Raw genomic sequence first — 10435 nt, 5'->3', positions numbered from 1 at the left:
CTGCCCTTTTTGGGTCAGGTGTCTATTTCCTGCCTGGCAATTTGTATAGTCACGGTAACTTCCATTTACGGACATGCCTGTCGCTCTACGCGTACCTTTCACGATTAGCCCATTTAATCTTCATCAAATATCATCATTCCCCTTTACAAAAGAGGAAACCGAGGTGCAAAACTCAAGGGTACATCACGAGGGCAAAGAGGAGATTGAGGCTAACTGACTGGATCGACTTAACACCAGGTCAAAACAAGATTGACAAATATCTCCTTCTTTAAGGCGGCGGGCGTGAGGTGTGCCAGCGCACCAGAGTCGGCACCAGAGCTCCACACAACCGATCGAACTTGCCTCAGGGGCACACTTGAAGGTGCGGGGCGCCGGGCCAGGGGTGGGGCCTGGACTGAAGGGGGCGTGGCCGCCATCCTCGTGGAAGAACAGGCCTCCTCGAGTGGTTTGTCCTACGCTGCGGCCCGTAGCGTCCCTGAGCTGCCGCCCCTTCTCCGGGAGTGGTGGCGTACGGGTCACGTGATGAGTACGGAGGCCGGAACCGGGCAGGTTGCGAGAAGCGCAGGGTTTTGACAAAAACAAACGGCGACGGCGCTGTGGCAGGGTCTATGGCCGAGGCGGTGAGGCCCCAACGCCGGGCCAAGGCCAAGGCCAAGGCCAGCCGGACTAAAACCAAGGTGAGGATCTCCCCGCCACCCTCCCGAGACCCTGGCGGATGCGCCCTGTCTCCTTTTTCCTCTCTTAGGCCTCTCCAGCCGGGGCTAACCATCTCCTGAGCCCCCCGCAGTCTTTGCCCGCACCTCCCAGTATTTGATCCCACCACCCACTGACACCAGCCCTGTTCATCTACTCCATCTCCACGTTCCCTTGCCAGATTTTGTCAGGAGCGCGTATTTGCCTTTTCCTCCTCTGACCTCAGTGGGCTTTTTCTTCTCTGCTTTCTTCTTGACTTTTCCTCACCTGGGTCTGGATTCCTGCCGTGGAGCACCTTTTCAGTTTCCAGCTCTGTCTCTTTTTCATTTAAACCTGGGAACATTTTCAGTCCTCTCATGCACAAAGAGGGAAGGAACCTCTCCACGCGTAGCTGTACCCTCTGGCAGAGCTCTGTGGATAGCGACAGATAGGTAGATAGTAGCATTGTGCCTTTTCGCTTTTGAAATTCAAGGTGATAGTGGTGCTGCTGCTGTTTATTTCTTATTATCCTGGTCGTTTATGATGGGGGACGAATGTCCAGAAATTAAACCAGGGCAGGACTCACACAGAAGAGATGGATTTGAATTTTCTGGGTTACTTTTGTTGGTTTGTTTTGTTTTCAGGTGCAGCTTGGGTTTTAATTTTTCTCCTATTTCTTGAATGACATTTATTTTATATTGAATAGGTTAAATGCTGCCCCTGGATGGCTGGACCTAGATTATTCTGGCTTACCTGGAACTGATACATTAAGTGGAAATTTCCTTTCCAACAAGTGGGTGATGTTACAGAGCAAGTGTAACTTAAAAATGGTACCCAAATCTGATTTTCTCGTGGGCACAAAGTTTTGACTGGAGACAGGTATTCAAAGATACTGTATTTAATAAGCCATAAATGATTTATGTGACTCTGTTTCATTGTGCATTTTAAAAAGGCTGTAATGGAGTTATACACATCTGTGTACCCAGGCCTGTGAGGAGTTGCTCTTTGGGATCAAAGCCATCTTGCTATTTAATTTAGGAAGCAAATTTAAGAGGAATAATTTTCCATGGTATTGGGCTGGTAAAGAACTAGCTGGACGGAGGAGGAAGAAAAAAAGCCCTTGGTGAACCATGCATAAGGTCCCTGAACCTAGAATATGGTAGTGAATAACATGTAAACATCAGTCATGTAGAGGGCAGAACGTTAAGTCTTAATCTGTAGGGCTTTTTTTTCCCAAAGGAATGACGAAACTAAAGCCCAGAGAAGTTAAATGGTAGGCCCAAAGTCATGCAGTTTGATAACTGAAGTTAAAGCCAAAAATCTCAATCCAGTTGCTTAATAATTAATACATGTATCTATGTGTCTGTCTATAAATACTTAAAAACAGTTAAGAGGATTCTCTGTCAAGTTATTTTGTTTGCAACAGGATTTCTAAAATAAAATAAAAATCTTAAGCTTTTAATCTATCGTGAAAAACCCATTGCTCATTTTATTGACACATTCCAGGCAATTTTCCTACACAGACATATGTTAATTTATTTGAAGAGGCCTTTATTCCAGAGGTATTTGGTCAAACCAGAAATCCTGGGTGCATGCTTTTTTTCTCGTCTCCAAATCTAATCAGTCACTAAGTCATGCCAGTTTATTTCCTAAATAGTCTCTTAGTTCTGCTCGTTTTTCTCCATCCTACCACCACCAGCCTCCAAGGAAGAGTTCTTGGATTTCTGCTGAACTGGCCTTTCCAAATTCATTCTCTAAACTAAAGCCAATTGATAGTTTTAAAAACAAAAAACAAAACTGGTAACTCTCCTTAAAACCTTTCAAAGGTTCCCCATTACCCCAAGGCTAGAGTCCAGAGTCCTTAGCATGGACTCAGGGCCCTAAATGATCTGGCTTCTATCTTTCTCTTCAGCCTCAGGTTTACCACTAGCATCTCTTTTGGTTCCCAATTTTAGATCTGTGTATCTTCTGCTTCAGGGCCTTTGCACATGCTATTTCTTCTGCCCTGATACCTCTTCCTTCCCCTCTTCACCTAGGTAGCTACTGCTCAGTCATGAGGGCTCTACTAAAACAGTACTTCCCTTAGAGGAGCTTTCTGTCATCATTCCCACATTACTCCCTCCTGCAGTAACATCCTGCACCCCCTTTGTCACTTGTCTCACTTGTAGTTATTTTGTGAACAACTCTTCTCCCTTAGACTGTGTCCTCAATGAGGACACAGTACCCTTCACAGCCCTTTATGCACTGGGTCATGTTTGTTGAATAAAGGAATAGATGCCAGTATTGAAGAATAGTTCCCGGCTTTATCACTTAGAAGAATTTAGTAAATTTCCTCTGAGTAGAATGAAAAAACAAATGGAAAAAATCCACGACACCGGCAAGGCCCTCATGCTTGTCATTGTAAAAATTGTTCTTTTAGAGTGAGTAGATTCATTTTTATGCTGGCTGTATTTTGGCGGTAATTATAAAGTTCTACATCAATGAAATCTTTATTATCTGTGGTGTAATTTGGTGGCTATTTACAGAGCCATAAAGTAGTTCCAAGACTCAGTTCAGGAAGTGAGTAGTGTCATGTGTTGTTCCCTTTAGATAGTTTGAGTGGCTTGTGGATTTTTTACCCAGCAGCTGACCTGCATTCCTTTCCTCAGTGTTAATCATCTGGTAGATGACCTCATGTTGTTAGGTTGTAGTCAGTCTCCTCATTTCTAAGAGATTGTCCTAATAACATTTTCATTCTTTTAGTACCATCTCCTACTAGAATATCCCCCACCTCAGAGGACCTTGACTTCACTGATCTTGGTAAATTATGAGTTAAGAACAGTAGATTTTTAGATTTGGACTCATTCTACAGATGCAGTGTATATTTTATAGTCATGGAATGTACACAAACATTAGTTAAATTCTGAATGCCGGCAACTCATTAATAGTAACAGCATATGGTAATTGCTAAGGATAGACTGAGATGTGGCCCAGAAAGCTGATCACAGAAATGGAAGGACCTTTAAATCCCCATCCCCAATTGCTTCTCAGCCTGGATGATTTCTACCTCTTAGTCTTTCCCTCCCATAGGAGTGAAGGTAGGGGATGCTATATATTATTTAGTTCCTTTTGTGCCTCCTAAGATCCATTCATTTGTTGAGCACTCATTGGCCACCCAGAAACTGTTCTTGGTACCTGGGAAATGACAGAGGAAAATCAAAGAACCTGGCCTTAATGCAGTTTACATTCTCAAGGGAGAAGACAAACTGACAACCCCTCTAAAAAATAAATAAAATATATGTTAGGAGATGATAAGTGTTAGGAAAAGAAAAAGAACAGGGTACAGAGTTGGGGAGTACTGGTTGGAGATAAGGATGGGTTGCTATTTTCCAAGGTGACATTTAAGTAAAGACACGAAAGAAATGAGGGAGTTAGCCATGTGGACATTGGGGGAGGAACGTTCCAGGGTAATGCCCTAAGGGAGTGGCCTGCCTGGCCTGCCCCAGAAACTGCAAGGAGGCAGTCTGGGTAGGGGGTAGTGAGGGAGGGGAGAGTAGTGGGATGAAGTCAAAAATGTAACACAGGGCCAAGTCATGCAGGCTGCTGGGCCATTGTAGCAGCTTCCGCTTTGAGTGAAAAATGTAAGTGCCTAAGGGTTTTGAGCAGAGGAGTGGTGTGATCTGAGTTATGCTTTGAAGGATCATTGTGCTTGCTGTGTTGAGAATAGACTGGAGCAAGAGTAGAGGAAGAGACCTTCTAAGTGACTGTTGCAGTAATCCAGGCAAAAGGTGACAGTGGCTGGGACCTGACTTGTACAGCAGAGGTGGTGAGAAGTGTTTGAAGTCTGGGAGTTTCTGCAGGTAGAGCCAAGGGGATTTGTTGATGGCTCGGAGCTGGCAGGTGAGAGAAAACAGTCACGGATGGCTCTTGAGATGGAGGACGTAGTGGGTGGGACAGGTTTGGGGGCTGATCAGGAGTTCTGTTTTGAATATGCTAATTTTGAAACAGGTGTCTACTAGACATCCAAATGGAGATGTAGAGTAGGGTTGGGTACGTGAATCTAGAGCTTGGGAGACCTCCAGGTTGGGATTAAGATCTGGGAGTCTTTGGGGTACCTGGGTGGCTCAATCAATTGAGTGTACGACTCTTGATTTTGGCTCAGGTCATGATTTCAGGGTCGTGGGATCAAGCCCCGCATTGGGCTCTGTGCTCAGCTGGGAGTCTGCTTGAGATCCTCTCCCTCTCCCCCTCCCCCACTGCCCCCCCCCCAATTAAAAAATACATCTAAGAAAAAAAGATCTGGGAGTCTTTGGCATATAGTCATTAACATATAGATAGTTATTTAAAGCCAGAGACTGAATTCGGTTACTTTGGGAATGAGCGTAGTAGAAAGGTGATAAGAAAAGAACCCATGGCACCCCAACTTTAAGAGTTTAGGGAGACGGGGAGAAGAAGAGGACAAAGGAGTGTGAGGAGTGACCAGTGAGGTAGTACGTGTCGCCTTAACTGAGAGTGTAGTGTCCCAGACGCTGAGTGAAGGACGTGTATGAAGGAGGAGTAGGAGTAGGAGTATGAAGAAGTAGGTCAAGCCTGCAAAATGCTGATGCAGAAAAGAGGTGGCAGCCAAGAGGAGATGTTGTGTTCAGAGCAAAACGCAGAGTCCTCATCCTTCCCCCAAGCCTTTTCTCTTGTACAGCATCCCTGCCTACCCCAGGGTGAGCCGGTACAGTTGGCCCAAGAGCTCTTGATTTATACGGACCCCTGTGTCCAAGCCCTTCTTATCTGTTCTCTACCAGACGTTGTGCTGAGTAGTGCAGATACAGACATTATTGGTAAACAGACCCTGTCTTTAGAATAATCTCATGGAAGTACTCTACGACATGTGTAAACTTGAGTCTTCATTGTTCGTGAAGAAGCAGCTCATTGTTATTTTTACAGAAGCAAAGGAGTTGTAATTTATTTATTTATTTTTTACTTACTTCAGCTCAGAGAGAAAGAATTGTTGAGTGAGGAAACTTCCAATTTGTTTCCTAGAACCCACACTCTTTATTTTTCTTCTGATTACAAAAATGTTCATTGCTTCAAGAAGTATATGCATCTGGTAGACACACATGGAGAAATGTGTAGCAGAAATGAAATGCCCTGAATTCCATCCCCTGGGGATAACTGTTGGTAGTGGTTTGTGTGTGTTCTTCAGTTTTTTCCCGCGTGTACACAACACTCCAGAGCATGTTTACTGTGACGTGTAGTTAAGTGTTTTTCCTTGTTTGTTAACAATTCTTCCGTTTCTGTATAAGCGTGTGATTATTTTTCTTTCTGTGGAATTATTTTAATATTCTCTACCTATATGTAACTAGGTGGAGATTAAAAGTAAAGAAATACAGATTCCTAATCTCCTGGCCGCTTTTAGTTGTAAGAAACATGTCTTTTGCTTAAAATAAAACTGCGTAAGTATGAATTTTTGCGCATGTGACTTGATATACATGGAGTTGCGTTTGAATTTTATTTTGTAATCTAAAATGATTTATGTTCTATATCTTTATCTGTAGTTAACTCAAGTAGGGAAAATAATTGGAAGCTGGTTTTTTCATTTTTTAGTGAAATTTTATATTTTTAGTATAAGAATAGATTCCAGTTTTGGCATAAAAGTTGAGTTTCCTTGGAATTTATTGGATATTCCCTCTGCTTTCTGAGAGGTATATAAAAATAAACTTCTGAATGTGCCAGGCCACATGGTAAGTATAAGTATTTGTTGGATAATTGAATTTTTTTTTTATTCTAGTACCTAGGACAGAGTCCAGTGTACAGTTGGTACTTAGTAAATCCTTGTGATTTATAGGTCATCACCATTGTCTCAAGAAACATTTATTGAACACTGTCAGAAATCAGAGGCAGATCAGATCCAAAGACATAATATACAATGCCTGGCCCTAAGATAATTGTGGTTATGTGGGGGGAGACAGAACATAAAGATAAATTAACCTGTAACCAGGGCCGGATGATGACAAGTACATGTAGCAGGAGTTTAGAGTGAAGCTTGTGTGGAAGGGTTGGTGTGGTCACTGAAGGAGGATTTTGTTTTCAGGCATGATCATAACTGAGTCATCAAAGGCATTGAGTGCCAGAGGTAAGAGTCAGTCTTTCATTAAGTGGAGAGCTGTGACTGTGGTGTTCAGAGCAGTGTTTTAGGGAAGCCAATGTTAAAATGGTGTTTGGAATGAATTGGTGGTGGGGCAGAGGCTGGAGGCCTAGAGACCATTTAGCACCTGCTCCCCTGTTTGGTGCTTTGGAAAAGTGAAGTAAGCCACAGATAGCTCACCACTGCTGTTGAGGCTGTGGCATTGGTGAGGGATCTCAGCAAATCCCCTCTCTGTCTACATTCATACCGTAGACATCCTGTCTCTGTCCGCGGATCCCTGAGGGAACAGCGTCGGGCCTTTGCTATCAGCTCAAACGGTTGTCCATCCTTCCCGCCAGGTTGCCTTCCCTGGTCTGGATGGTCCATTTGAATCAAAGCACCAGCTTCTCTGTCCTTCCCCCACTCCTTCCTTGAGCCATTTCTGGATTAATTCCTCTTTGGACCTAACTTCCCTAACCAGTAGGGGTAGAGAGTTTTCTTGAAACCCAGAGAAGCACTGAGTTCTACCCCAGGGGAAATTAAAGCCTAAACAACGTCTTGTGTGTTCTTTTCAGAGAGGCTAAGAGTTTTTTAAAAAGTCATCTGATTCTCTGGCCTCATTATCTATTCTTACAGCTGCTGGGAGTGGGCAGGCAAGTTTGGGAGTAGCAGCGGGAGACTTCATTTTGTTTAGTGGAAGGAAAGAAGGGCGGTGAGGTGGGGTTGGAGTGGAGTGAGATGGGCCACAGGGAGGTTAAAAACTGCCGGAGGGAGAGGTTGGATAGGAAGGCCCTGGAGGCCTGTGTGTTGGAGGACGTGTGGTTGCTGGCTGTGCCCTTGATCATGTGGCTGGTCTTGTGGCTGCTTCCAGCTCCCTTGTCTTCTCTTCCAGTTAGCATTTAACACCCCCAGAGGTCTCTTCCAGCTTAAGAAGTGAGAAAATCTTCGCTGTTCTGCATTCCAGTGTCTGCTTCCTTACTTCTTTTTTTTTTTTTTTTTAATTTTATTTATTTATTTGACAGAGACAGAGACAGCCGGCGAGAGGGAACACAGCAGGGGAGTGGGAGAGGAAGAAGCAGGCTCATAGTGGAGGAGCCTGATGTGGGGCTCAATCCCATTGCCGGGATCACACCCTGAGCCGAAGGCAGACGCTTAACCACTGTGCCACCCAGGGGCCCCTGCTTCCTTACTTCTCATTCATCAACTCACTAAATTTTAAAAATCTCTCATAGCTTTATTTTTTTTATTTATTATTTTTTGAAAGATTTTATTTATTTGACAGAGAGAGAGACAGCCAGAGAGAGAGGGAACACAAGCAGGGGGAGTGGGAGAGGAAGAAGCAGGCTCTCAGGAGAGGAGCCTGATGTGGGGCTCTATCCCAGAACGCTGGGATTACGCCATAAGCCGAAGGCAGACGCTTAACGACTGAGCCACCCAGGTGCCCCTCTCATAGCTTTGTTGAGATGTAATTTACACACTGCACAATTCACCTATTTATAATGTATAATTCAGTTTTTAGTGAATTATAGGTTTTTAGTATGATCGTAAGGTTGTGTAGCCATCACCACAGTTAGGAGCTGCCAAACTGGCTTCCATAGTGGGTGCGTCACATTTCAATCCATCCCACCAGCAGTGTATGAGGTTCTAATTTCTCTGCATCCTTACTGTCACTTATCTGACTTTAAATAGTTTTCCTAATGGATACGACGTGGTGTCTCATGATTTGGATTTGTTTTTCTGTAATGGCTAATGATGTTATCCTCTTTCTACGTGCCATTTATATATCTTCTTTGGAGAAATGTCTATTCACATCCTTTGCCCATTTTTAAATTGGGTTATTCATCCTTTTATTATTGGGTTTTTTTATTCCAAATATAAGTCCCTTATAAGATAATTGATTTGCAACTACTTCCTCCCATTCTGTGGGTTTTCTTTTTACTTTCTTCAAGGTGTCATTTTCAGCACAAATATTTTTAATTTTTATGAAGTTCCATTTATTTATTTATTTTTTTTGTTATTTGTCCTTTTGGTGTTATGTGTAACCCAAGGTCATTAAGATTTATACCTGTGTTTTCTTCTAAGAGTTTTAAAGTTTTAGCTCTTACATTAGGTCTATGATCCTTTCTGAATTAATTTTTGTATATGATGGAAGGTAAGGGTCCAGTTTCACTCTTTGGATATCCTGTTAAGCACCATTTGTTGAAGACTGCTTGTTGTATGTTATAATGTCTTGGCCCCCTTGCTGAAAATCAGTTGGCCTTAAATACAAGGTTTTATTTCTGGATTCTCAGTTCTCTTCCATTGATCTGTTTGTTTGTATGCTAGAACCACACTGTCTTCATTACTCTAGTTTTATAGTAGATTTTGAAGTTGCAAAGTGTGCGATCTCCTTTGTTCTTCTTTTTCAAGATTGTTTTGTTTGCTCTGGGTCCCTTGCATTTTCTTATGAGTTTAAGGATCCCGGTTGTCATTTTCTGCAAAAAAGGCAGCTGGACTTTTGATTGAGATTATGTTGAATTTTTATATCAATTTGAGGAGGATTGCCATCTTAACAGTATTGTGATCTGATCCATGACCATGGGATGTGTTTCCATTTATTAAGTCTTTAATTTCTTTTAATGATGTTTGATAATTTTCAAAAAGAGTACAAGTTTTACAACTCTTTTGTCAAAGGTTATCTCTATATATTTTATTCTTTGTTCATTATAAATGAAATTATTTTTTAAATCTTACGTTTTGATTCTTCAACTCACCAAAATTTGTCCAACTCTCAGCAGCATTTCTCTCACTGTAGTAACCACAGGCCTCCTCTCCTGATTTTCTCTTTCTGACCTCCCAGTCTAACAGACGTCTTCATTATAGGGGTGTGCTAAACATCATTGCAGGGTAATTAGGCCCACCTCTTCATTTTCTTACAAATACTTGTGTAATGCTTTATTATTCATGAGTTTAGGCAATTTAAGAAACTGGTTTGTATGCGTTGTGTGGCTCATATCTGAATCTGATACCCACAGTTCACAGTGTAGATCACAGTCATTTTGGAGGGGCACACTGCTTCTTCATTCGCCACCGTGGCACCTGTTTGGTAGCCATTACCAGCAAGTGACCTCAAATTCCGTTTCAAAAACGTTCATCTTTTCTTCCTGATATTAGGTACGTATAAATGTCTTACATTTTTGGTTCTTGTCAACTTTTTTTTTTGCTGGACATTTACTGGACAGCACAATCTAAAATCACTGGTAACTTGTGAAACTGTCAGGTTTGTCTTAAAATTTCATAGTGAAAGGGGAGTATTTGAGTGATGCAGTCATTTTTTTTTTCAGTTTGAGTGTAAAATATTATTTAAAGAATTTTCCTGTAATTTTTTTCTTCTTTATCAGCATGTTTTCCTGTATATCTAGTTTGTGTGTTAATGCTTGAGGTTTTTTTTTTTTTTAACCATAACTCATTTTATTTGACTTTCTTTTAATGGTTAATGTTTTGTTTTTTTGTCTTTGTTTTTTGGAGATCATTTCAGACTTCATGAAAAATTGTAAATATAGTACGGAGAGTTCCATATACCCTTTTTGCAGCATCCTCTAATGTCACCCGCTCACATAATCCCAAGTTCTATGGTATAGAACGTTTATCACAACCAGGAAGTTAATGTTGGTACAACACTATTAA

At 42.1% G+C, this 10435-nt stretch overlaps 1 protein-coding gene across 6 annotated transcripts in view; it reads left to right on the top strand.

The window, feature by feature from the left end:
* Nucleotides 1–448: 448 nt before the first annotated feature.
* The window catches only part of EPG5 (ectopic P-granules autophagy protein 5 homolog), a 103941-nt gene continuing 93954 nt past the window's right edge, over nt 449–10435 (top strand). For 2 of the 6 annotated variants that reach the window (XM_011223501.3, XM_011223500.3), the window contains exon 1: nt 452–677. In XM_011223501.3, coding sequence (XP_011221803.2) covers nt 609–677 — 69 coding nt within the window. In that variant the 5' untranslated portion in view covers nt 452–608. Of the gene's footprint in view, nt 678–1378; nt 1552–9786; nt 9923–10435 lie in introns of those variants that run through there. The other 4 variants (XM_034643075.1, XM_019798450.2, XM_034643074.1 and 1 more) reach the window with 4 other exon arrangements.

Source organism: Ailuropoda melanoleuca, chromosome 14 (genome assembly GCF_002007445.2).
Source record: "Ailuropoda melanoleuca isolate Jingjing chromosome 14, ASM200744v2, whole genome shotgun sequence".
Lineage (NCBI taxonomy): Eukaryota > Metazoa > Chordata > Mammalia > Carnivora > Ursidae > Ailuropoda > Ailuropoda melanoleuca.
This window is presented reverse-complemented; position numbering and strand designations above follow the sequence as displayed.